This window comes from Delphinapterus leucas, chromosome 1 (genome assembly GCF_059928025.1).
Source record: "Delphinapterus leucas isolate spDelLeu-1000000601 "Yukka" chromosome 1, BTC_Dleu_Yukka2, whole genome shotgun sequence".
In the NCBI taxonomy this organism is placed as follows: Eukaryota; Metazoa; Chordata; class Mammalia; order Artiodactyla; family Monodontidae; genus Delphinapterus; species Delphinapterus leucas.
Genome location: NC_143129.1, coordinates 20,283,128 through 20,311,117, shown reverse-complemented (window position 1 = coordinate 20,311,117; position 27,990 = coordinate 20,283,128). Strand labels below are relative to the sequence as shown.

At 37.6% G+C, this 27,990-nt stretch overlaps 1 protein-coding gene across 1 annotated transcript in view; it reads left to right on the top strand.

Moving 5' to 3' along the window:
* Positions 1–27,990, top strand: part of USH2A (usherin) — a 777,251-nt gene that overhangs the window by 625,528 nt on the left and 123,733 nt on the right. The window contains exons 58-60 of the mRNA XM_022579226.3: positions 4,352–4,510; positions 6,206–6,368; positions 19,306–19,660. Of these exons, the coding sequence (XP_022434934.3) occupies positions 4,352–4,510; positions 6,206–6,368; positions 19,306–19,660 (677 nt within the window). The remainder of the gene's footprint in view (positions 1–4,351; positions 4,511–6,205; positions 6,369–19,305; positions 19,661–27,990) is intronic.

Here is a 27,990-nt window from a genome sequence, read left to right as displayed (position 1 = left end):
GGCCCTCTTCCTAAATAAACGCGTGTCAGTGCTTGACATGTTCACAGCTTCAAGGAGCATTTTCTGTTTCAACACCTCATAGGTGTATATAAAGGACATTTATTAACCAAGATGTGGAAAATTGCCTTTTCTGGGTTCATGCTTTGACCAGCCATGATCAAGATTATGTCTATATTTGAAATGTGGTGGAAGTACAGTTTTGTTTCCTGACCTCCTAGGAGTCCTGTCCTTTTAAGCAGACAAGTTACGGGAAGCAGACCAGTAGGTACAGACTAAAGACGTATAATGAGGTGCAACCTCAGACAAATCAAAGGGAAGACCACTCTAAATTACTGCTGAGAATAAAGACGAGGATATCATTACAGGAAGACAAGTTGACCACATCCAAGTATACGTAAAAAATAAAACTAGGGTAACAAGATAGTTATAAAGATATTTACTTGATTCAATATAGCATTGCTGTAATTGTAATTAGAATAGCAGCTTTATATAAAGATGGGTTCAGAAGTGTTAGAAGGCACATGAAAACAGTGTCATAACTGTGGGTTTTGGGGTTTTTTTTTGCATTTCGTTCCATTTCCTTTTGTGGAGATGTCTGTCATTTATTCAGTACTTTCTATTTGCAGTAATGACCTAAAATGCTTTACATACATTTTTTAATTTAATCCTTTCAGCACTTTAAGACGTGGCTATTAGTGTCATCATTTTACAGGTGAAGAGACTGGCATCCATAGAGGGTGGGTAATTTACCAGGGACAAATGAAGGCAGAAGAGGGATTTGATCTGACTCCATTCTGTGGTTTATCTAGTTCAAGACTCATGGCATATTTTTCAAATGTGTGTTTGTCAAACTTTTCTACAAGTTCTACCCTAAGATCAGAGAAGACAGAATGAACATGCAATCCCAGGGAGGTTTGGATAAAACCTGAAGCAATCACCATAACCTTGCAATTTTTTTAAGGTCTTGCTTTTTATCTTAAAAATTCATGCAAATTTGGCATTGAATTCCAATGTGTTTCTCTCCATCCCCCAATAATGTATTGTATAATTTATCATTCAGGGGTACATTTTCTATTAATCTCTTTAGTTAAAGCATGATATGCTGTTCTATTTCAGGATATTAAGTCAATCTGAAGAAAGCCGACCCCAACGTCCAGGCAATTCTTCCTCTCTTCATTTCATCATATATACGTGTATACAAACAGCAACCTTTTTTTTCCCACTGCTTTATAGACTATGTCAGGGTAATGATAAGGAGAAATGCCCCAAATCTGAGGTGGGATGCTGTGACATGCCAAGATACTCTGGATGGATATTCCCATAAGCATATCTTCCTGCTGTGAAAGGTCAAATTGCAAACCAAGAGGGTACTGATTCACTCTTCAATCTCTTTTACTACCTCGAGCAATTCTCCCCAAAGAACATCTTTAGTGAGGGGAAAAAAAAAAAAACGAAACCTGATTATATTGCTCTTTATTTTACCTCTAATACAGTACTTAAGTTTTCCTCACCTATTAATAAATTCAGAGTCTCCAACGCTCCCTGTAATCAACCCCGTTCATACAACTCTCAAACTTCGTAATTATAGCAGTCTTGTTGGGAGCAGTAAAAACATTCCCAGTTTTGTCTTGCAGTTGAGAATTAAGCCTTGAAGAATATCTTCTAAATGAGCTCGTTACATGTACTCACTATACTATTAAAGAGAAAATGAATTTACTTAAATTTTCTAGATATTAAACTTTGTTGTGATATCTGAAAAAAATAATATAGAATTGTCTATTACCTGACACTAAGCAGAAGCATCATGGTCCTAGCCAACTTCCCATCCCATGTCTGAGGAAGATTACACATAACTAATTCAGTTTAAAGCAATAGTAAGTGACAAAAATTAAATTGTGTTTTGACTGCACCGTGAATAGTATCTGTACTTGTTCAACACACTGGTTATGTCTGCATAAACGTTTTCGGCTGGTGTACAGTTCACTCTGAAGTGACGATAGAGTTAAAAAAACTGAGTAGAGAAAGTTCCCATCACTCACTACACATAAAATTTCCTAGTCTTGTGCTTTTTAGGGAGAAAAATCCACACCCAATTTTTGTGAACAAGGGATAGCGGGATTCTGCTGGTTTTCCCTAGCTTGGGCAGGGGAGTTGTGTATTTCACAAATTTTACAAGTCAAATTGATTTTGGGAAAGAGGACATGTTTGTCCCTGTCTCCAAAAATACTTGGACAAAAGTCCACAAATGTCCAGGGTGTGTGTATCCTGGTTTGGGAAACCTGCTCTTCAGAACTTTAAATATTTACCTATAATTTCGTTCCATCAGTGGTCATTCTAATTCCTCCATCACTTTTTTCGCTGTATCTAATCAGTCTCCAAGACCTGTTCTGCCTGTCTATGTGTGTTCTCTCAAAATTATCCTTTCACTTTTTCCCCCGATTGTCCTAATCCAAGTCTTTATTATCAAGAGACAGCATACATATAGAGAGATAAGCTTTGGTATCAAATGGGCCCGAGTTCAAGTCTGGCCACCCCAATTAATCTGTGTGATATCTGCAACAGGTTTCTCCTCTGGCCCTTGGTTTTCTCATTTTAAAAAATGATAGTGATATTTACCTTACAGTATTGTCATGTGGTTTCATTCATTCATTCAATCAACATTTGAGCTACCGCTCTGTACTAAAATCTAAGCACTGGAACTACCTTCAAGAGAAGAACAAAGTCCCCAGCTGTATGAAGTTGACATTCTAGTGATGTGAAATGAGATAATGTATGTTGCCTGGCATAAGACAGGAATGCAGTGCAATGCTGTTCTTGTTTTGTTATTGCTACAACCATGCAACCGCTTTCCAACTGGTAACCCTACTTCCTGGCTCACATGTTTTCAATCCATTGTTCACTGATTATATATAAAACCCAAACTTCTTGAAGAAACAAATGATAGAATATACTTGTCACTTGAGCTTGAGAGTGAAGAAGGTAGGGTCTACTCTAAGGGTCTTGCTCCAAGGCCTCCAGCATAGGGAAATGGAGAGAGGAAACCAAAGAAGAATAACAGGTTTGGGAGTGGAAAATAGTGTAATTCTTTTTTGGACCTCTTAAGATTGAGGTCTCTGGGAAGGAGGCTGTTCAAAATACAAATCTGGAACACGAGGAAAGGTATAAAGCCAGAGAGAAGAATTTAGGAATCGATGATAGAATAACAGTAAGTTAAGCTGTAAGGACAAAAGCAACAGTTTCATTAGGATGCTCCAAATTTAAAATTAAAATTCTCAGCCTGGGTTGCCAAATTCAGCACCATCTAGCACCTTTCCAAAGGAAACGGTTGATGAGTCTTTCTGATGAGGATCCTTGTTTTCATCTATCCTACACAAAATACTGAACACCTCTGGTATTTGCTAGCTCTTCTGCCCCTCATACATTGGAGCTGTAGCTACAAAAAGCAAAACCACATTTCATTCTTTAGACCTCATTCTTTAGTCCTGTGCTGTAGATTTCCTTGTTTCTGTAGCAAAGAAACTTACTTAAGCATTACAAAGGTAAGTAAGGAAGCTCACATGTTAGAAGCTGTCAGATCAATGGGAAACTTTAGTGGGCCTAAAGTTTCAATATATTCTTCATTCAAGGCTTATAATCTCTCCTTAAGAAAATGTGCATGTTGTTCATGGCCAAATAAAACTTACAGGCACTTAATTCTATGAATAGATTGTAAAGAGGCTAAACTGACAGGACCTTCTTTCTTTAGGAGGCATTGTGAAAAATGACAGTTTTTGAACCCAAACTTCATATACATTTAGGTCCATAAGTCTCACTGACAGAGTAGACTGTCCTGACTCAATAATTAATGCACTGGGAATTCTCTAGGTAGACTATGATTTGGATACTTTATGGGCTATTATGTCAAGGATCCGTGTCAGATGAGATGCATACACAATGCCTACAGAAAAATTACTGTCACAAGCAAAACTGGTGGGGTTTTTTATGTACTTTAAGAGTAAGTAAGCCTAGGAAAAATATATGACCATTTCTAATTGCCTTGTATTTATTTGCCTTGAAATATGCCTTCGTTTTTATTTGCCTGTACAGTATATCTTTGAATAGAATTATTATATTTCATTTGTTTTCGAAAATGGGTGATAAACATTTCTTACTTTTGGAATAGGCATTCTAATGTTTTCCAACTTAAGTTTCATGCAGTTATTAATCGCTATATTAAGCAATAGTATACATTTAAGTTTAAAATTTGAAACATACATTTTTCTTAAAAGAGGAACATTTAAAAAAAAAAAGAAAATAGGAACATTTGTTGACCAAACAGACATACATGTTTTTATTCTCTCTCTCTTTAAAGGGATCCTCACCCCCGAAATACCTGTGGAGTACAATGTCTTACTCAACGCTGGAAGTGTAGCACCTCTGATCTTCTCTGCTGGTCATCATCAGTCCACCCTTCTGGAAAATTTGGCTCCATCCACACAGTATGAGACAAGGATACAAGCATGTCAAAATGGTGAAAGTCTTTCAGCCACTCGTCCAGGGTTTTTTTATTAAAAAGTATTTTATTTAAAAAAAAATTCCTTAGAAAGGATAGATTCTCAATTCAAATACAAAGACTAACATTTCATTTCTTATTGGTACTGGACTGTTTACCCAGACAAATCAGAGCCTGGCATTGAGTGAAGCATTATGCATTTCGGCACATTAAATCATGAATATTTAAATATAGGAAAATGGAGGTTTTGCAAAGTCTTGTTTTTTGGGGGTTTTGTTGTTGTTGTTGTTGTTTTGTGGTACGTGGACCTCTCACTGTTGTGGCCTCTCCCGTTACGGAGCACAGGCTCCGGACGCGCAGGCTCAGCGGCCATGGCTCACGGGCCCAGCCGCTCTGCGGCATGCGGGATCTTCCCAGACCAGGGCACGAACCCAAATCCCCTGCATTGGCAGGCGGACTCTCAACCACTGTGCCACCAGGGAAGCCCCAAAGTCTTGTTTTATAAGGCCCTTTAAAAGAAAAACACCTAGAGCACATACAATAATCATTGGTAATATAAAACAAAATAGGCATTACAAAAATCTCATAGGAAATGTACTCACCTTGGTTCTATTTCAGTTTTATTTAGGGGTGGGAGAGTAGGAAGGGAGACATTATTTAGAAGTTGAGTTACACTCAAATGAATCAACATATTTTACAGTGCTTCCCTGATACCTGTCTCGTGTACCTAACCTGTCACCTTGAGTTTCATGGCTTAGGCTAGTGGTCAATGAAGTCGTCATCTATCTGTGTGGTCTTAAGGAAGAGCCTCTCTCACTTCCTATATACCTCCAGGTGTTATATAATATATAACACCCAGCTGCTAAGAGAGAAGAAGTATAACTCAAAACAAGTTGCTTCACCTTAGATTAAAGAAATTTACCAACCTTATACTCAACATGAAACTCCTGTCCTTAGGAGCTTCTGTTTCCAAATGAGTACTATTTCCCGTAGAGTTGGTTAGGACTAGGGGGTCTGCGATTTTGCTATGCTTCATCTCTGAAATTGAGTCAGTTTGCCCATTTGTCTCTACAAACCAGACTCAGACATTTTGTTTGAAGAATATTGCTTTCCCTGATCCACTCTTCAGCTAATCCACATAGAAATAGCTTTAAATTAAGGTTTTCTTGATTTAAATGCAAAAATCAACTTCTGCCTCTCTGTGTCCCTAAAGCTATGCTGTGAAGAAACAGTATCCTTCAAATTCATTGTTTGATTTTTGTGTGTTGAGGGAACAATCATTATTTTTAAATATTAGCAAAAATAAGATACTATTAAGAGCATACATGATGTTCAGGTCACATATACAGTTATGAAATTGAAGCACATTTTCACTTTCTGGCTAGAATAACTGCAGTAAATTAGAGAAACCTCAGTTCAGACAAGCATAAGCTTTATTGTCTATGCCTGTATAAAAATGTGGTTAATTAATGGATTTCCCAAATCCATTTCCCAAATCCCAAATTAATGGATTTCCCAAAAATGATTCCTTATTTAAATATTCAAATCCTGAAGAGATTTAAATACTAGTTTAAAGTATGTTTACAAAATTTGTGTGTATACTAAATTTCAGATAAAATGATTGTCATGATATTCGTACCCTTCTGTATGTACATATAATTCTTTTTGCTGCTTGACAAGTTATTAAAGGTCTTGGTTTTCTTCTTTTTCAAGGAGGTTGTGGAGTTAGCAGTAGGATATTTGTCAAAACAGCTGAAGGAGCCCCCATGGATCTAAATTCTCCTGTTCTTAAGGCACTGGGATCAGCTTGCATAATGGTTAAATGGACGCCACCTAAAAAACCAAATGGAGTCATCATCAACTACTTTATTCACAGGTAACATTGACTATTACTATTATTGTTGATTATTTAAGAATGTGTACTATTCCAGGACTGTAGAATCAAATACATTTTCTATTTCCATAAGAGAATTGATGGGAATTCATGTGTTTTGAAGCACCTACTAGAAACTAAAATTGGTATTGGAAACTTCTACACATTATCCAAGGAAAAAAGCCACAACTACCATGTAACATTTTTGTTTGAGCCCTCTTTGAAAGATGAGACCTCATAGCCCAAGAAGCCTTACCTTTGATAGAAGGGTAGAGCTGTCCTCTGGAGGTTCATTGACCAAGAGACATACTCATTCCAGAGGAAGAACCAGGCCTAGGACAAAAATTCTAATTATATCCCACCACCTAGTATGTGGAGATTGGAAAGGCTTTTTCTCATCCTTAAAAGATGACACTTTTCACTTTGCAGTTCCCCTTCTGTTTTGAGGTTTCCACTCACCTGGCTAGATGGTGTTAATGCAGCTTCTTTTCACCATGATATGCAGAGTTAATTAAGTGTAGCCACCTAAAAGGAAGAAAAGAGAGAAGGGAGGGGAAGAGAAGGAGAAAAAGTGAGGAGAGTGAGAGTGAGAATGAGAGGGGGAGAAAGAGAGAAAGAGAGAGAGAGAGATGGTGGTTCCATGGGCATTTTGGTTTGAAGGGTATTGTGCTACTTGATCCAGTTTTCATTTGATCAGCATGGACGTAGTTTTAAATTAATGTTTTCTTCAAATATATAATGAGGAGAAAGAGGAAAGAGAGAAAGAGACAGACAGGGAGAGATGGAGGGAGAGGGAGGAAGAGAGAGAGCAGGAAAAGAGAAAGTAAAACAAAAACAGAGGAAAGGGACCAGAGAACCTCTCAACTGAGAGTTTGCTATTCAGGCTGTTATAACAAAAATACCATAAATTGTGTGGTTTATAAACAACAAACATTAATTTCTCACAGTTCTGGATTCTGGGAAGTCCAAGATCAAGGTGCTGGCAGATTTACTGTATGGTGAGGGCCCACTTCCTGGCTCACAGATGGCCATCTTCTCACTGTGTCCTCACATGGCAGAAGCAGCAGGGGCCGTGTGCAGTCTCTTTTATAAGGGCACTAATCCCATTCATGAGGGCCCCACCCTCATGACCTAATCACCTCCCAAAGGCCCCACCTCCTAATACCATCCCCTTGGAAGTTAGGACTTCAGCATATGAATTTGGGGGAAACACAATCATTCAGATCATAGCACTGAGATGGAAAAGACACTTTCTAAGACAGACACCGGCAGACAAAAAATTTGCAGCTGAAAACCCCATTCCAAAAGCCATCTATTTAAATCAGGCATACAAAGCCCAACACATTCTTTTCTCAGATCCTCATCCCACTTCAGCATTCTTTGTTAGTCTCTCCTGCAGCCTCATGCCTTCCCTTGTTTAGTCCTACGCCCTGGACACATCGTGAAACTTAGTTTAGGCTCGCCTTACAACTTCAGATATTGAAACCCTTTCATTCAGACCAATCTTTAGCTATGGGAATGTAAGGAAAATTATGAAGGGAGAAAGTATTACTGCATTTCTGGTTTTGTAAATCACATTGCCATAAATGAGCAAGCCAAATGTTTTCTTCTCAGCAAACATTAATTTGAAGAATAATATTTCTGATTCAAATACACATGAACATGTAAACATGGCTAATGTGAATTTACATTTTACACTAAACACATTAGTGCAGCCTTTACAATGCCCATCTTTGGAATAGTTTTCTTTCATCTACTCAATGCTAATTGTATGAGAAAAGCACATCAAATTCCTATTCTGAATAAAGGGAAATAAAGTATCTGTTATAGACCAGGAAGAGGCTTCACTCTGTTGGTTTTGTAAATAATGCTCATGATTACAGTGACTATTCCATGGCAGCTATAGAGAGGGAAAACAAGAAATATAATGCAGAAAGCCCACTTCAATGAAAAATACTGTAAATTGAATTTGACAGCATTTGATGGCATTTGATTATTCTAGTCACAGCCAAACAATGATATAAAGAGTAATATGAAACAGAATGTGTTACTGCCTAGCAGACTCAAAAGCAATAAACCTTCCTCCAGTGTGACACAATCATTTCACAATCATAATTGTAGCCTGTTTGATACCTCTGAGTACAGGAGAAGGGCACTGACTGACATAGATACATTTTGTTTTTTATTTAAAGTGAAATGAAAATGGTGCGCTGGGGCTCCAGATACAATCGTTATATTCACCTACATAGGCATGAATCACTTGGCAGTTATTTCAGCTGAAGTTTAAATGTGCTTAGACAACAACAATATCAAATTTTTCTTAGATAGCTGCAAAAAAAAAAAATCAGGAATTTGTAAGGACAGAAATAGAATGTAGACACAGAGTTCTTTTTCATTCTGGGACTCCATAGAGCCCCGCGTATAGTTATAGACACAAGCCTACGGTATTTCTGGGGAGGTTAGGGCATGTAATTTCTGTTTCATCCTTTGCCTCCTCTTTCTTCTGTCACCACCAAAGGAAATCCATTTAGCTCAAATCAAAGACGGGGTTTGACCTATGCAGATATTTTCATTAAATTGTGGGAAGCCAGCTTGCCAATCCCATCTTGAAGATGTTTGTCTCTGCTCTCTCCAAACCCCCAAATCATTTCCCCTCAGTAATTCCCATCTATTGTTTAACTGTTGCCTCTAGATATCATCCTGTTAAAAAGGATCTGCCCTAATAAACAGGTAAGATGTTTATGACTTTAGAAAACAAAACAAAAAATAAGCTAGTAAGGACAAGACTATTGATGTGATTGCTTCTGGTTAGTTCACCTGTTAACATGATCTTTTATCTAGGCTACTTTGTTGACCAATGTGAGTTACAAAAGAGATTTCCTACAATAGGGACAGCCTTTATGTTAGTGTTTTGCAACCTGTTTACTGATAGGGCATACATAAGGCCACCTTGGGCATCTGCTTTCTTCTCATAGCAAGTTTGGCTTGTATAATAAAGATTCTTCAGTATTTCCCCTTTATTTTATATCTATAATCTTGTAAATGGCAAAATCCACCCACAAAATCCAACTTCCATCTACAAAATCCACCAAACTCTTTTTCTTAAGACTTTACAAAATACATAATAAAATGATCTCCCACTAGGAGCTTCCATTTTAAGAGAGACAAAAATGCATGGGGTTTTATTTTCAAAAGCAGCCCCTAAATAAAGAAAAAGATTGGATCAATGTTCAGTAAAAGACAAAAATATATTAAAACACCTTCTAAATGCCGTAAAAGTAAAAATAAGTGATGAACCTTCCAAGTATTCAAATAACTAAACATTCAGAAAAACTGAGTAAGGTTTTGAAGGATAAAATCTGAGATAGTTTGAATGGATGGATGATATGGAAGAACATTCCAAGCAGGGTACCATAAATAATATTTTTTTAGAATGAATAATTAAGCTGATTGAGTAAACTAAGAAGAAAGGGCATTGATTCAAAGGTGAAGGAATTTTTATGCAATCAGTTTGTACTATGTGGAAAGACAGTATGGATGTGAAGATGGATAGATAGATAGATAGATAAATAGATACAGATAGATAGATGGATAATAGATGACAGATAATGTTCATATCTACTGTAAGATCTGAGCCCTATTACCAAGAACTTTTACTATAGTAGGAGATGTAAGTCAAACTAAGCAAACAAAACAATGAGCAATATAATGTGAGAAATATAAATATTTACCAAAATATTTACAGGAGACAGGGATCCTTTCTGTCTGGAATATTTATGGAAGACTTCCATGGATGAAGTTGATGTCATTGAGACATCAAAATAAAAATTGAATGACTGTTTAAATTAGAAATAATGTTTTTAAAAAAACTTTTTAACAGTATAGAATATTACAAAGGTTATGTATCCCTTTTTTATGACTTACCCATGTATATAATTCCCATCGATAGACATAAGTACTATTAATTTTAATATATGTAACATTGATGTTTTCTATTTATAGTTTCCCTTACATAAGGAATTGTTCAAATTTTCTTTGACCATTTGGACACACACATACACACACACACACACACACATACACACACACACCCCTCATTTCTTTTAATGACTCAACAATATTTTATTATATGGATGTGTATCATGTATTATTTAACCAGTCTCCTATTGATGGCAAAATCAGTGATTTCTAAGTTTCCATTACAAAAGCAATTCTCCAAAAAAATCTCTACAATAAACATATGGAAGATTATTCTTAGTACTAGAAGTGCAGGATCCAATTTTGTGCATTTTAAATTTTGGAGATTGCTAAATTGTCTTCTAAAAATGGTATATGAGAATTTCTAATTCTGAAAACTCTAATCAATACTGGAACTCAACAATCTTTCAAGTCTTTGCTAGTTCAGTATTTTATAAATTTATTTGTTTGTTTGTTTATTTATTTATGGCTGCGTTGGGTCTTCGTTGCTGCTCGCAGGCTTTCTCTAGTTGTGGCGAGTGGGGGCTGCTCTTCATTGTGGTGCATGGGCTTCTCATTGGGGTGGCTTCCATTGTTGTGGAACACGGGCTCTAGGCATGCGGGCTTCAGTAGTTGTGGCTTGCGGGCTCTAGAGCGCAGGCTTCAGTAGTTGTGGCACACGGGCTTAGTTGCTCCGCGGCATGTGGGATCTTCCCAGACCAGGGATTGAACCCATGTCCCCTGCATTGGCAGGCGGATTCTTAACCACTGCGCCACCAGGGAAGTCCTAGTTCAGTATTTTAAATGGCATATTATTGTTGTTTTAATTAAAATTTTGGTCATTATAAGTCAGGCTGTTCATTTATTTATTTCTAATATATATTTGCTATTTGTGTGTGTATAGTATAGTATATATCTTTAGACTATTTTCTTTTAGATTGTTTCTTGTTAATTTATCTATCCTTTTTATATATTATGGAAATTCTTTTAGTGATCATATTAAACATAACACATCAATTATTTCTTCCAGCACTTTTCTGGCTCTACTCCTTTTAGCTAAATATAGATTGGATTTTGTTTTTTGTTTTCTTGAAGTATAATTAACACATTATTATTAGTTTCAAGTGTACAGCATAATGATTCAATATTTGTATACACTTCAAAATGATCACCACAATAAGTCTAGTTACCATCTGTCACCATATACAGTTACAAATTTTTTTCTTTATGATGACAACTATTTTTTTACTTGCTTAGCAACTTTCAAATTTGCAACATAATATTACTGGCCTTAGTCACCATGCTGTACATTACACACTTATTCCTTTTATATCTAGAAATTTGTACCTCTTTTCCCATTCTGCCCATCCCTCAAAGCCCTCCCCTCTTTTAGCCACCAGTCTATTCCATGTATCTGTGAGTCTGGTTTTGTTTTCTTTTTTTCATTTGTTTTTTTTTCTAGATTTAACATGTGAGTGAAATCCTATGGTATTTGTCTTTCTCTGACTTATTTCACTTAGCATAATACCTTCAAGGTCCATTCATGTTGTCATAAATCGCAAATTTTTATTCTTTTTTATGGCTGAGTAGTACTCCTTATATATATACCACATCTTCTTTATCCATTCATCCATAGATGGACACTTAGGTTACTTCTGTATCTTGGCTATTGTAAAAAATGCTGCAGTGAACATAGGGATACATATATCTTTTCAAATTAGTGTTTTCATATTTTTTTGTATAAATACCCAGAAGTGGAATTGCTAACGTTCTATTTTTAATTTTTTGAGGACCCTCCATACTGTTTTCCATTGTGTCTGTACCAATATATGTTTCTATCACCAGTGCACAAGGTTTCCCTTTTCTCCACATCCTCACCAACATTTGTTATTTCTTGTCCTTTTGATAATAACCATTCTGACAGGTGTGAGATGATATATCATTGTGGTTTTGACTTGCATTTCACTGGTGATTTGTAATGTCAAGCATCTTTTCATGTGCCTGTTGGCCATCTGTATGTCTTCTTTGTAAAAAATGTGTATTCAGACCCTCTGCCATTTTTTAATTGGATTGTTTGTTTTTCTGTTGTTGAGCTGTATGAGTTCTTTATATATTTTGGATATTTACTTCCTATCAGATATATGACTTGAAAATATCTTCTCCCATTCAGTAGGTTGACTTTTTATTTTATTGATGGTTTCCTTCCTTTTTAGTTTAATTTAGTCCCATTCGTTTATTTTTGCTTTTGTTGCCATTGCTTTTGGAGTTAGATCCAAAAAGCTATTGCCAAGAGCAATGTCCAGGAGCTCACTGCCTAACGTTTCTTCCAGGAGTTTTATGGTTTCTGATCTTACATTAATAGACTGATTTTGTTTTAAGGAATGAGACAGGAAATCTAGACACTTGTGGGTTTTTTTCTCAGAAAAATTAACTTTTAATAATTGGAATTCAGTCTTTAATTATACTTATATAAAATAACATAGAGAAAATTTACCTTCAATAGACTCATGCATTTACCTCAAATAGAATATCATTCAGTGAACTTCTAACAAGTGTATTTCAGGATGAAAGAGAGTAACTTTAGAAGGAAGATCTGAGATGGAGGAAAGAATAGTGAACACTGAATCAGTTTGTTCAATGAATGGATAAATATTTAAAGCCTTTACAAAGTAATTTTTTAAAATAATGGCTAAGTTGCAAAGTTTTTAAAAAGCAGGAGTAAAAGTGTTGTACAAAAATAATTTGAAGACCCCATCTATCTGTAAGAGTAACGTTAGACAGAGCTAGGAAACCTCCCAGGAAACCTTGCTTTTCCAACTGTGCAGGCTTAAGCTTCTCTGGCTGATGTGACAAGGACTCTACAGGTTGCAACCAAAAGCTCTCTTGATTGGTGAATGTACTTCCCAAACACTCTCACTTCATGTCTCTTTTTGTATCAATTAGGCATTCGTTATTTTTTTTTAAGCTATCTAGTTTGTCAACATTATTTTACAATTTACTGATTTGAAAGGCCACCTATACAAAATTCCCATATGTCATCTCATCCATTTCAGGACTTTGTATTCTGTTTCCTTTGTGGTAGATAAAGTATTAGTAAGCAAAGACTGATGGCAAAGACATCGCAGGTGAATAAAATGACTGGAATAAGCAAAATTCCCAACACTGAAGGCATAGGGTTCCGTGGTCAGGCTCGGCTGGAGACTTTGTTATTTGTAGGGGGAATTTAGAAGGTCGGCTTGACAGTAGATTTTGGAAGACTTTAAATACTAGGCTGAGGAGTTTAGGGTTTTGATTTGGAAACAATGAGAGCCATTGAAGATTTGGAGTAAAATAGAGAAGCAGTGTGACAGAATGGACAAAGCATAGCATTTGTAGTCAGAAGATATGGCTTCCAGGTCCTGGGTCTGCCACTTACAAGTTATGTGACCTTGGGCAAGTCACTATGTTCCCTAAGCTTTCACTTTTATGTAAGTTAGGCTGATAAACATAGAAAATAATTAACCTCTAGAATTTCATAGGAATTAAATGAAATCATGTATGTGAAAGTACTGTGTTAAACATAAAGCACAATAAAAAATAGAAAGTTATCCAAGATGGACCATCCACAGCCATGCTTGGGGAAGACAAATCTGGCAGTTATATATGTATATTTTAGGACAAGGAAAGAGGTTCGTGATAATAAAAGAAGCAGATTGGATGACAGTACACCTAGTATGATTCTGTTTTTCTTTAAATACATGGAATTTTTTTTACATTTATATGTGCATGAAAAATGTCTGGAATGTTAAACACCAAAAGAAAGTTAACGGTGCTTATCTCAGAGATAGGTTATGGATGATTCTTGTGTTTTTGCTCATCTTTATTTTCTAATTACTTTTTACAATCAATATGTAATATGGTGTGATAAAGACAAAATGATAAATTCATTGAGTCCAGATGCAAATCTATCACTACCCTCTTTACAATTTTCCTATTTCCCTCTTCCTGTGAACATCATCCTCATTTTCTGTAGCAATCAAGGTCTGCTCAGGAAAGAGAAACCACACCAGTTATTTTATTTTATTTATTTATTTGTTTATTTTTTGTGCGGTACGCGGGCCTCTCACTGTTGTGGCCTCTCCCGTTGCGGAGCACAGGCTCCGGACGCGCAGGCTCAGCGGCCATGGCTCACGGGCCCAGACGCTCCACGGCATGTGGGATCTACCCGGACCGGGGCACAAACCTGTGTCCCCTGCATCGGCAGGCGGACTCTCAACCACTGCACCACCAGGGAAGCCCCACACCAGTTATTTTAATAGAAAGAATTTAATATAAATAATTACTACCTGATTGTAAATTTGTTAACTAGGTAACTGAGAGGATGAAAGAGAACTCGAAGATATCATAGAGGTGGCAACTGCGGGAAAGAGCTAATACCCTTAGGACTGAGGCAACAAAGAGAAACGGCTTGAATTATTAAAACTTAGAAACGTAGAGGGGAGCACCTGTGATGCTGGGACCCAGACAGCCAAGGAGGGGGCACCTGTCAGCTGGTGCAGGTGTCTGTAGGAGGAGGCATGAGATGAAGCTGGCTTTCCAAGTGTTGGAAAAATGTCATATTTGAATCATCTGCTCCTAAGGGAGAAGGATCTACTGCTTATAAGGTGAAGAATCCTTGCCGCAGAGAAGCTCATGTAATCAGCAAGCAAACAGGAAGCAAATAGGAAGGAGCCCCTTCCCTTTTCCTTTCAGTTCTCTAATCACCCCCTGGCGCCCCCTATTGGCAGATCCCAATATAGAATCAGCTAGTAAAGCAGGAATGTAGAGGGCAGAGTCCCAGCCCCACTGTCATAAAGCCAAATATAGAAGGGTAGGTTTAGAGCTGAGAGACAATAACTTAATAATGAGAACATTTTTCTGGTTCTTGTTGGAACCAAAATCTTGGATTATTCTTGTCAACCAGTCAGTCATCCAGTCATTGCTTCAAAAATAAGATGCAGTCTTTGACGTCAGGGAACTTGTAGTATAGTAGGAGAGATATAAAAAAGAAAAGTCTATTACAATACACCGTGACAAGTGAGTCCATAAAGAAAAGACTAAGCACATGGAAGGATATTGTAACCCTATTTGAGAGAGAAGCAAGGGAAAGACTTTCTATTGGATTTTGACCAGAATGTAAAATGGGAATAGAAATCTCAGAAGGTGAATCTGCAATGGTCAGCACAGGCCAGTTCTATGGTGAATCACTGAAGAGTTTTAAATGCAATTAAGTCCTAAAATTTTTGAAGGGTATTTGAATCTCTTTCCTCAACACCAGAACAGCTATCCACTCAGGAAAGCTGGATGATTCAACCTTCCCAAAGCATTTTTTAAATTACCTATGTTTCCATTTCCTCTACCATCGACCTAGTTCAGGATCCACATTTATTCTCATGTGGACCGTTGAGATGACCTTTTCATTGTGTGACCGCTGTCACTCCCTGTTCAATGCAGCCTTTACACAACTGCTGGATTTGTCTTCCTAAATACAGGCTTTGGACATCGTTTCTTTTTTTTAATTGAAGTATAGTTGATTAATGATTTTATGTTAGTTTCCAGTGTACAGCAAAGGAATTCAGTTACATATATATATATATATATATATATATAAATGTGTTTCTGTTTATCCCAAACTCCTAATTTATCCCTCCCCCAACCTTTCCTCTTTGGTAACCATTAGTTTGTTTTCTGTGTCAGTGAGTCTGTTTCTGTTTGTAAATAAATTCATTTGTGTCATGTTTTAGATTCCACATATAAGTGATGTCACAGAGTATTTGTCTTTCTTTCTGACTTACTTCGCTTGGTATGATAATCTCTAGGTCCATCCATGTTGCTGCAAATAGCATCATTTCATTCTTGTTTATGGCTAAGTAATATTCCATTGCATATATGTACCACATCTTCTTTAACCATTCATCTGTCAATGGACATTTAGGTTGCTTCCCTGTCTTGGCTGTTGTAAATAGGGCTGCAGTGAACATTGGAGTGCATGTATCTTTTCGAATTAGAGTTTTCATCTTTTCCAGATATATGCCCAGGAGTGGGATTGCTGGATCCTATGGTAGCTCTATTTTTAGTTTTTTAAGGAACCTCCATACTGTCCTCCATAGTGGCTGTACCAATTTACATTCCCACCAACAGTGTAGGAGGGTTCCCTTTTCTCCACACCCTCTTACAGCTTTAGACATCATTTCTATGATAACTTCCTTTGTATTGTGTATTACATTTGACCCAGTGATTTTCATGTGCATTACTTGATTTAATTCTTACCAAAATTCTAGACGTTATACACTATAAGATCATTGACTCCAGTTTACAAAGTGAAATGAACACTAGAGAACACAGGTGAGTTTGCCCAAGGTCATTTAATGATGTGTCAAGGCCAAGGCTTACAATCCATCTCCTCTGACTACAGGTGTTTCTGGCTATTTATTTAAATTAAGAGTATTCTTAATATTCTTCATAAGGTAAGGTTGGCAGTTTCATAATGTTAAATTGTTATGGGAAATACACTGAATTATAGGATTTTGTTTTAATTACATTTGAAGATAAGCACTGAGAACTTCTGGCATTCCAAGAGAGTAGGGAGTTCTTTAAAAGGTTATACCACATGAAAACAACAGAAGTATGAATGCCCTTTAAAATATATAGTTCCTAGTTTAATCATTATTTTTGTTTTCTTCTTAAGTGTTAAGCAACATTAAATTAACTCTAGTTGGAAAAGTGCATTATTGAAGTATCTCCCCAATGAACTTAAGTCTAGAAGAACTAATCATTTGACTCTTCAGAGAGAACTGAAAATGTGATTTCCCTAAACATAGGCTGTTCAGGAGGAAGCACTTCCAGTTAAACACAGTTGAAGCCTACATCTTAAATAAATTAGGAGTAATTGTCATCTACTCAACATCTTCTGTTCAAAGTTCATTTAGACATAAAAATGTTCTTTTTTGTTGTTGTTGTTGTTAATACCACAAATGGACTGTTTACCTCACTGTAATATTAATTAAGTATTCAGTTGTGATAAGAAGTACTTAACCCAGCTGCATCCTTTAACTGTTTTGGTGGATAAACTTGGGGCTAACATAATACTTAATCTCTTACATAGTATAGATTTTTAAAATTCACACTCTCAGGCAATTTTTTAAAGAATTGTCAGTTGTGTGTGTGTATGTGTGTTTTTATGTTTTTTTCTTTTTTTTTCTTGTTTTGTTTTTTTTCTTTTTCTTTTTTTAATAGAACGTCAGTTTTATGACAACCATGGCTACACCTCAATGTGGGAATTCATGAGAGTTTAATAAAGTTCATTGACTTGTCATAGAAAGTTTGAAGCCAGACAAAATAGAAAGTTTTATTTACCCATAGAAGTTCATATGTTTGCCTGCTATATTATGTTCCCAGCAAACACCTTTTAAAAAACTGACTGAGAGGAATACTTGGCTGTGAGCCCTGTGGTCCTCATTAGAGTGGATCCCTCCCAGTGACACATCTGGTACCTGGTATCTGCAGCAAGTACAAAGGCCAAACCCTGCAAACCTACACTGAGTGCAGAGTCTGGCTCAGGCATGGTAGCAAGGAATAATGTGGTGGGTTGACTAACCATAATTGCAAGTCACGGGGAGTATCTGTGAAGCCTCCATAGCCTCCAGCAGGTAGACTGTCATTGCTCATACCTGGGTCATAGTGACTTACCAACTTGAGGATCACCAAATTCCCAAAGCCAAAGATTTTAAATAGCCTGACTTTTCGTGAAAGGTACTGTCATTTACTTTGTCTTAATAACCCTTTCCATTTTGATGGTTAATCTGATATGGCAGCATGTGACTATGCCAGCATCTGAAGAGTGTGTTAATTAAATACTCCTAACAGCCTGGAAAATACTGACTTATCCATCAGTCTCTTCTCCACTAGAGATGAAGCTGAAAGAGGAAAGGGTCATCCCTTGGGTACAATCTTCCCCAACCTAGAATACTTACCCTTGTAGAAAAGAAGAGTTGATAGAGACGAGGCAAAGATGCAGAAAAGCCATGGAATTATATGCCTTTTGGCCATTCACTCAAAAAAATTTTTGACTGGAATTTTGGTGTTAGTAGGTGCAAACTATTACATATAGAATAGATAAGCAACAAGGTCCTCCTGTATGACACAGGGAACTATATTCAATACCCTCAGATAAACCATAATAGAAATGAATATACAAAAGAATGTATCTACATGTATAACTGAATCACTTTGCTGTACAGCAGAAACTAATACAACATTGTAAATCAGCTATACTTCAATTAAAAGAAAAACTGTTAAATCTACTGGGCTCAGATGTTGGGAACACAGAAAGAGACCGACCAGGATTCCTCAGGAACTTCCAGTTCTGGTCAGGTCTGCATCATGATTTTACACCCAGATGAGCAAATATCTGTTCCAAATGAAATATTAGCTATCTGGGGTCATTCCAGCAACTGACAATTCCATTTCTCTTACTTAGATGTTTAATGCTCTATATGTTAAGTGCCAAAAGAGTTTGCATGGGACTTGTGGGGGAGGTTTGCAGGGGAGAAGGGGAGGAGTGAAGTATAGTTGATTTACAACATTGTGTTAGTGTCAAGTATACAGCAAAGTGATTCAGTTACTTTCTCTGTGTGACTTACTTCATGGGCCCTAGTTTTAACATCAATAAAATCTAAAGATTGGCCTAAACAATCACCTTCTCAGGTAGTTGAAAGAATTTTTTGAGCATACTCTGCATTTTACTAGGTTTTGGAGAAGCCATAGGAAATAAATTTGACTTTTACCCTTTAAAGAGCTCTAAAGCAAATTCCTGTTATTAGACTTAACATGTTCATTTCATTAATGGGACTGTTGAAAAATTGAGTTTGTAAAAATTTCTTCTAAAAAGCAATTTCTTACTCTGTCTACAAACCTTCTTTTGAAGTGTGCCGTGTCACTGATTGTTTTGCTGGTTTCCTTTCAGACGTCCTGCTGGCCTTGAAGAGGAATCCCTTTTGTTTGTCTGGTCAGAAGGAGCCCTTGAATTTATTGACAATGCAGATACTTTGAGGCCTTTCACGCTCTATGAATATCGGGTCAGAGCCCATAACTCCAGGGGCACTGTGGAGAGTCTGTGGTCATCAGCACGGACTCTAGAAGCCCCACCTCAAGATTTGCCAGCGCCCTGGGCTCAGGCCACTGGTGCTCATTCAGTTCTACTGAATTGGACGAAGCCAGAATCTCCCAATGGCATTATCTCCCAGTACCGTGTGGTCTACCAAGAGAGAACCGATGACCCCACGTTGAACTTCTCTGTTGTGCACGCTTTCACCGTGACGGTAAGAACTTCAGAAAAAAAGTATAACAGATACTTAGATTACCTGGTTAATATGTTAACATTTATTTTCTTATCTGCCTTGTCATTTTTCTTCACTTGGGGCTTAAACATATATATGAAAATGGTTAAGTGCAAAAAATGCAACGTAGCCATGAACTAAGTATAAGAGATATTGGAGACCAGTTTTCATACCACGGTTAATTTGTGTTACCTCCAGCAAATACGTGAATCTCTCTTTGCATGATTTCCAAATCCATTAAATGGATGTCCCTCTACACCTCATGGGGATGAGGCTCAGATAAAATTAGACATGTCACATATGTCGATGTGATACTATTGGCTCTTTGAGGAAAAAGAAAACTAAATTTCTAGGTAGACCTGTCTAGATACATAGAGTTATACATATACATCACATGCACTATAACTTAGTGGTGATTTTTCAGGGTTGGCCTCCTCTGGCCCATAACACAACTTAATTCAGTCTACCTTGTATCTCCTGAGAGCTTTCTTTACCCCTGGCATAGCCTGACATTCTATGGGAGATACAAAAATAGGATGATCCTTATCTTGGGGGAGATTTCTCTGTTATAATACTGCAGAGATGAGAACTGAACATAAAAAAGTAAGAGTAGTAGTGGGTTACAGCCCATAATATCCACCACACTGGGATTCAGGTCCCAAACCCTACCACCTACCAACTGCAAACCACAATACAAGTGAGAATATCATACACCAAAAGTGTTAGGCAAGAAATGCTCTGGAAAGTGTGTAAATATGATTCAATTTGTGTAAAACATTCTGGAATATTGTAAATATAGAGAGGAGACATATTGGGACAAGGGAATACTCTGCAACTTAACCCATAAAGCAACCTGTAGGGAGAGGGGGCACTTTTACTTTTTACTTCGTATGATTCTTTAGTTTTGACTTTTTCCAATGACGGTTTATTCCATTATTTTATTTAAAAATATTTTTTAAAAATCTTAGTGAAGATCTGTGAAACACAAAATTAACCGAGTTATGTCTGAGAGATATTACTTGGCTGCCCTGACTCTCCCCAGCATTGAGAAAAATGACTGGCCGATAGCACATATTAACAGAAAAAGAAAAGAGAAGAAAAGAAAAAAATGCTCTGGGAGATCAGCAGGAAACCCTCAGATTTCCTTCACAGAGATGAAACATTGTGGTCTTGGGAGGCAAATACATAGGGTTTTCAAAACGTGCCAAGACCTTGCTAAGTGTGAAACCCCTCATAAGTAAGAAAGAATAGACATCGTACAGCACCATTGTCAAAGACCAGACCATTTTCTATGCTTCCAGTTTTGGCAGCCCACTTTATATGAAGGTTATCTTATAGAGTATAACATCTATCAAAATGTTTAAATAAGATGAGGCAAACATATTTTCATGAAATTCCAGAAGAATCTTCGTAAATGAATAAAGTACAATATTTTCTCACCGTCCTATGTTCAAATTTCTCATAGAATTAAGAAATAAGCAGTGTGTAAATTAAAGAAATCTTCATTTTTTTAAATTTAATCTTTATTTTATATTGGGAGTATAGTTGATTTACAATGTTGTGTTAGTTTCACAGGTACGGCAAAGTGATTCAGTTGTACACATACGTATATCCACTCTTTTTCAGATTCTTTTCCCATATAGGTCATTACAAAATATTGAGTAGAGTTCCCTGTGCTATACAGTAGGTCCTTGTTGATTATCTATTTTATATATAATAGTGTGTATATGTTAATCCCAAACTCCTAATTTATCCCTGCCCCCACCTTTCCCCTTTGGTAACCGTAAGTTTGTTTGTGAAGTCTGTGAATCTGTTTCTGTTTTGTAAATAAGTTCATTTGTATCATTTTTTTAGATTCCACATATAACTGATATCATATGATATTTGTCTTTCTCTGTCTGACTTACTTCACTTAGTATGATAATCTCTAGGTCCATTCATGTTGCTGCAAATGGCATTACTTCATTTTTTAAGGCTGAGTAATATTCCATTATATGTAGGTACCACGTCTTCTTTATCAATTCATCTGTCACTGGACATTTAGGTTCCGTGTCTTGGCTATTGTAAATAGGGCCGCAGTGAACATTGGGGTGCATGTATCTTTTCGAATTATGGTTTTCTCTGGATAAATGCCCAGGAGTGGGACTGCTGGATCATATGGTAGTTCTAGTTTTAGTTTTTTAAGCAACCTCCATACTGTTCTCCACAGTGGCTGTACCAATTTACGTTCCGACCAACAGTGTAGGAGGGTTCTCTTTTCTCCACATCCTCTCCAGCATTTATTGGTTGTAGAATTTTTAATGATGGCCATTCTGACCAGTATGATGTGATACTTCATTGTAGTTTTGATTTTCATTTCTCTAATAATTGGTGATGTTGAGCATCTTTTCATATGCTTTTTGGCCATCTGTATGTCTTCGAAATGTCTATTTAGATCTTCTGCCCTTTTTTTTTTTTTTTTTTTTTTTTGCGGTATGTGGCCTCTCACTGTTGTGGCCTCTCCCGTTGCGGAGCACAGGCTCTGGACGCACAAGCTCAATGGCCATGGCTCACGGGCCCAGCCACTCCGCGGCATGTGGGATCCTTCCAGACCGGGGCACGAACCCGTGTCCCCTGCATCAGCAGGCGGACTCTCAACTTCTGTGCCACCAGGGAAGCCCGCTGCCCATTTTTTGATTGGGGTTGTTGGGTTTTTTTATTTTTTTATTTTTTTGGTATAGAGCTGTGTGTATATTTTGGAGATTAATCCCTTGTCGGTCACTTCACTTGCAAATATTTTCTCCCATTCTGTGGGTTGTCTTTTCATTTTGTTTATGGTTTCCTTTGCTGTGCAAAAGCTTTTAAGTTTAATTAGGTCCCATTTGTTTATTTTTGTTTTTATTTTCATTACTCTAGGAGAAAGGTCCAAAAAGCTTGCTGCAATTTATATCAGAAAGAAATCTTCATTTTATTTAGAATTCAGAATTGGTTTTTTATTTGACATTTAATTATCTTTATATATCAGGGTCTTTCATATTACATCTTCTAGTGCCCTCATTATAAGCATCAGAAGCAGTGTTCTTAAGTGTAGAAGTTCTTTTTTAGTTGATATGTGATCCATGGGGAAGTCTGTTACTTCTCACTGTATCCTTGGAATTCATGTTCTTAACTTCCACCCTGAAAGAAAAATATTGAAAAATCCTTGACAAGATCTTTCTGAATGAGGCAACTTAATTTAAATATATTTTTATTGAAGGCATCAATGTTGCAGTGCTTAAACCTCTGATCTCTCAAAATATGGCTTTCAGAGGTTTCAGCCTAAACGTTTAATCTACCAAAGAGTTCTATGAGAACTCCCTTGTGATATATCCTCTAAGTCATCCCTTCATAGCCAGTTTCATTTTACAACCCAAGACTCAAAGTATCCAGTGAACTCTGTTCTTTATTTAATCTGCTTGGTTCTATTTTTATCACACTAAAAAAAGTTCCTGAAAAAGTGGAAGGCCTATGGCCTCAAGCTTTAAGCTTTACGTGGCCCTTTGTATATAGCCCTCCCCAACATAGTTTCCATTTGCCAGCCAAGTATTGCTGTATTCTTCCATTTTTCTAAAGATTAATCCTCGCACAGCTAAAGAGAAGAGCCATAACAATCAAGAAACAATATTTCTGCATTCCGTTTTTGAATGTGTATGTGTGTTCAAAGTAGCTCCCCAAAATCTGGATCTTTGGCCCTGAGGGTCCCAAGAGAAGATTTCATCAGGTTGATCAGGAAAAGTCCCATTTGAACTTATTGTTAGCAGTCGAGGACATATTCCACAGAGCAATCGGGCCAGTGTTATGTCGTTCTGGTCACTAGGCCAAGTTTCCAGAGCAGGAGGCCACGATGACTCTTTATAGACTGACATCTTTGAAAGAAATAATCAGGAAAATAAGCTATTGTCTTTGAGTTTCATCCATTCCTACATTCCCAAGAGAATGTATTCAACCGTTTTTTTAAAGATACCTAAAGAAGGAGGTTCGGGAGGTTCTTAATTCCAATTCCTCACCCTCAGAGAAGAACGTTCCTTTTATCCTAGCCAAATCCCTCCTCCTGTGATTTAGGTCCATCTCTTCCTGTTCTATACTAGCATACTGGGCCCTCAGGGTCAAGAACAGGTTATCAACAATTCAATCCAATTTGGCAAATAGTCATTGAGTCCTCTATTCACCATGTCAGTGCTCAATACTGCTCTTGTCTGTGTTATCAGTGTCTCCCATGCAGCTGGGCTATGGGGCAGAGACTCTGGGGGAAGGTGAGTAGTCGAGTCTGAGGCACAGATTTTTACCACTAGGCATTTCAGGTTTTTAAGTTTCTTTGCTTCCGAGTTTCTACTGCTCATGTGTTGATGATTCCCTTTTAAATCTCTCTGAGTGCCTTCCTGGCTATACTTACTATTTCTCCAATTCCTATACCAACTAAACATCTTCACTGTCTCTTTCCATTTCTGTGCCTGCCCTAGGAAAATTTTTCCAACTTTTTATCTCATTGACCACTTTGGCTGAAATTCACCAGAGCAAAGGAATTACATTTTTCAGTTAGCGGGATACAGAATCCATTCCCACAATCCAGGATTACAATTCAATCCGCAGACTTGCAAGAGGTGTCACTAATGCCCCTCCTTTAGTCTCTTGTTTATCTTGGGATCCCATCCCTGCATGAGAAGCCACCAATAAATTGCCTGTAGTGTACTGCCATCCCTAGCTTGTCCCAAAGTCCCCCCGGAGCTGTTTACAGACAGGTGGATGTGGCTGGGAGAGCCACATAAAACAGGTGCAATGAATGCATGAGTCCTCCTGATGGTGGCAGTGGATGGAGAACTGGCAGTGGGGGCCCTCCATGGGGGTGGAGAGCATATGTGTTGGCAAGAGCTGCAGCATTAGCAACAGAGGCAGCAGGAGAGAAGAAATGGAAAGAGTGTGGCTTTTAATGTATCACCAGCTTTTCTCCCAACCTCATGAAAAGTTTCATCTCCTTTTTGGACCTACGGAGATCCTTCTAAGGGGAAGAGATATATCTAGTTCCTTAGGGTCTCTTCAGACCAATTCCCTCCACTACTGAAAACCAGCTTTAGGTAGAAGTCCTTAAACTCCCTTCCCAATTAGTTCTGCGATGAATTGTGCGGTGTCAGGAGAGAAACTGCATTTATCCTTGCTTGGCACACGAGAGTTCCATGGTGGTATTTACAGGGAACACTCCTGGCAAGGTTGGCAGTACTGTTGCCACCATTAGGATTTGTTTGCTTTTTCTCCCTGGCACCTGCCATCACACTGGCAAAAATAACTTGGGATGGAAAGGAAAAAGTGGTTTACCTGTTAATCTGTGCTCTCAGTATATCCCTGCTTACCCCACAGGGTTATAAAACATCAAGCCCAGATCAGACACTTGCCCAGTCCCCAGAAAGATAGATGGTCCCTCACTCTGTATGTAGAATCAAACATACGGTGTTGAGGGGTAAGCAAATTATATGGGTCACTAAAAGTTGGCTTCTAATCTGGAAATAAAATCCAGAATTACAAACTCTAGTTTCTAGATTCTAGTTGCCAAACTCCCTTGCCCAGTGTCAAGGAGCAGGTATTCAAAATGTCCCCATGTGGTTGTCGCAGATCTCTTTACCATTAGGTAGATATGTAAAAGGAAAAAATGAGATATTTTATAATTGCCATATCATGGAGAGTCTGTGAGTACATCGATGATTTTATTTTTAATCCCATTTTCATTTTGGCTTAGTATGATGTAAAACATTATTGCTCTTTACATATGATCTTGAATTAGTTGTAGCTCTTACAATTTGATGGTTCTTGGCATTTTCCCCCAGATCCACTGATAAGTCAAAAGAAATGCTTTAGGAAATCTAGCTATCTAAAATAACTCCTTTGGTAACTGTTGTTCTAAAATCAAGAAAAAATAGTAATAAAAACAATAACTCTACTTTCTGTATCAATTCTGTTAGCTGGGATTTTCAGTTTAGAATATGAGTACCTGCATCATTCATTCTTTTATATAAAAGATACAAAATACGGTGAGTAGATGTGACACAAAACAATGAATACTTGTTGGAACATCCCATTTTTTATTGTAATGTTGTATTTTATTTGACCTCAACTTTTCATTTATCAGCCTTACCTTATCTTTATCCTTTTTTTCTAATAATGCTCTACCAAGCACAAATATATGGTGGGGATCTGCTTTTTGCTCGGTTTTATTGGGGATGAAATACCATGTAAGTCTTCTTGAACTTTGTATAACTACTTCCTTGAAAGGGCTTTATTTTTCTCCAACCACTTCATTCCAGCAAGCTTCATCAGGACTCACTTCCTTGCTCATCAGTAATCTCTAGAGCAGGTCCCATGGTTTTCCAGTCACTTTCAGTGACAAGGACCAGCCCAGTTTTGGTAAATGGGACTCATTTCAGGTGTTAAAAAAAATCCAGTCTAAAGCCTGACTTGTGTTAAGGGATCTACAGTGGGGAAGAGAGGGTATGTACATTTTTCTTCCTTTTCTTCAGTTCCCTCCTCTTCTCTTGTTGACTTCCCCAGGGTCATGGAAGAAAAGATAAAATTAAACAAAAAGTAGCAGAGTCTAACTCCTTAATATTGTTCTAATGCATCTACTGTTGCCTTCTTATTTGTAGGTGTCTCATGGGATTTTTTTTGTGTGGGTTACATAGAGGTCTCCCATGGGAGATTCCATGCTTCACAGTTCCTGATGCAGGCGACACACGCTTTGGCAAATTTCTTGCACCCCTATCCATTACTGCCTCAAAGATCCACCCACAACCTTCTACTTCTGTGTTCCCGTTCCCGAGCAGTCAGCCAATATCAGGTCCTATCATGTTGACCAAACTCCTTGCTTTCTTGGCATCCACTAGGCTTGCAGAAAACTTGTTCTATCAAAAGAGGAAAGTACAACTAGTCCAGCACTATCTTCTCTACTTGCCTTACCACTGGGTAAGACGCAGCCAGCCTCAGAACTTCAGACTTTGTTGAATGAGCAGCAGGTATCAGCTTCTGCATTAGGCCATGATCCTCGAATCCTGAGATCACATAAGAATCTCGGAAGACCCTTCTTCACCCTAGTGGCTGAATCAGAATTACCCTATAAGTCTTGTCACCTCCATAGCAAGCCTCTTGAAAAGAGTGGAATGTCCGTCTCGCCTTTCTTGCAGACACCCTCAATTTCTTCATGCTGTTCTCTAGGATATCCTTCATATGCTTTGAGAGAGGAGTATGGAGTATCCCCATCCTCCCTCAAGTGGTAAGGAGATAACCTGGAGAAATTTCTCTACTGAATTCCCCTCTTGAACTTGCTTTTCATGAATCTTCTTATATAGGAAGGGTCTTCTCTTACATAAGTTGTCTTTTACAGATCTTCAGAGGAAGATGGGCTTGAAGGTGTAAGGCTGATTCTTTGTGTAAGTCCTGCAGACGTATGTCTAACAGTGCCAGTGGAGTTACTTATCACCTATTTTTCAGCTCTACTCATCATTCTCCAGTACATCCTGTTACATAGCTGAATGGCTCCATCATCTTTCTAGCTGCTCAAGCCAGATCATCCTTGAGTCCTCCCTTACCTTACTTCTAGATCAAATCCTTCACTAAGTCCCGTTGAATCTAATTCTAAAGTATATGTTGAATCCTTTTGCTTGAAGGCCCAATGTTGTTCCCTTCTCAAATGATCACATTCGTACACTTCAAATGGATCCGCCTTCCTACTTAATTGTCAAGTTTGAACTAAAATATTACTTATCTCACAAGGCTGTTGTAAGGGCTAGATAAATTAATGCATATGCAAAGTACTTTAAGACTGTAAATAGCAATATAAATAGGCTGTAGAACTTCAGATATCCTACTATTTATCTGGAATAACAGAGGCTGAAAGAAATGAGCAAATGTAGAAAAAAATTGGGGTTTGGATAAAGCAACTGTATGAATTTGGTCATGATTGGGAAAATGTAGATTGTGTTTATTTTAAGCAGGCCTTGCAACAAAATTCTGAGCTCACAAATTTAGACATTTTCTAATACCATACTCTTCATTTCCAGGTATTTTCTCAGATATTGGATTAGGCTCTATTTCCTTTCTAAATCACCCTGAGTGAGAATGCGCTTTCTGTCTCCCTGAGGTTTAGTTCTGACCCGTCTCCCCTCACGACCATAAACATCTCATGCGGACCACCTTAAGAGTCCTCCTCAGGCCATTTCCACTCTACATGCAGCTCAGTTTACCCACCATGACACTCACAGGACCCTGCCTGTTCACTTAGATATGAGATCATGTAAGCAAAACACGCAGCC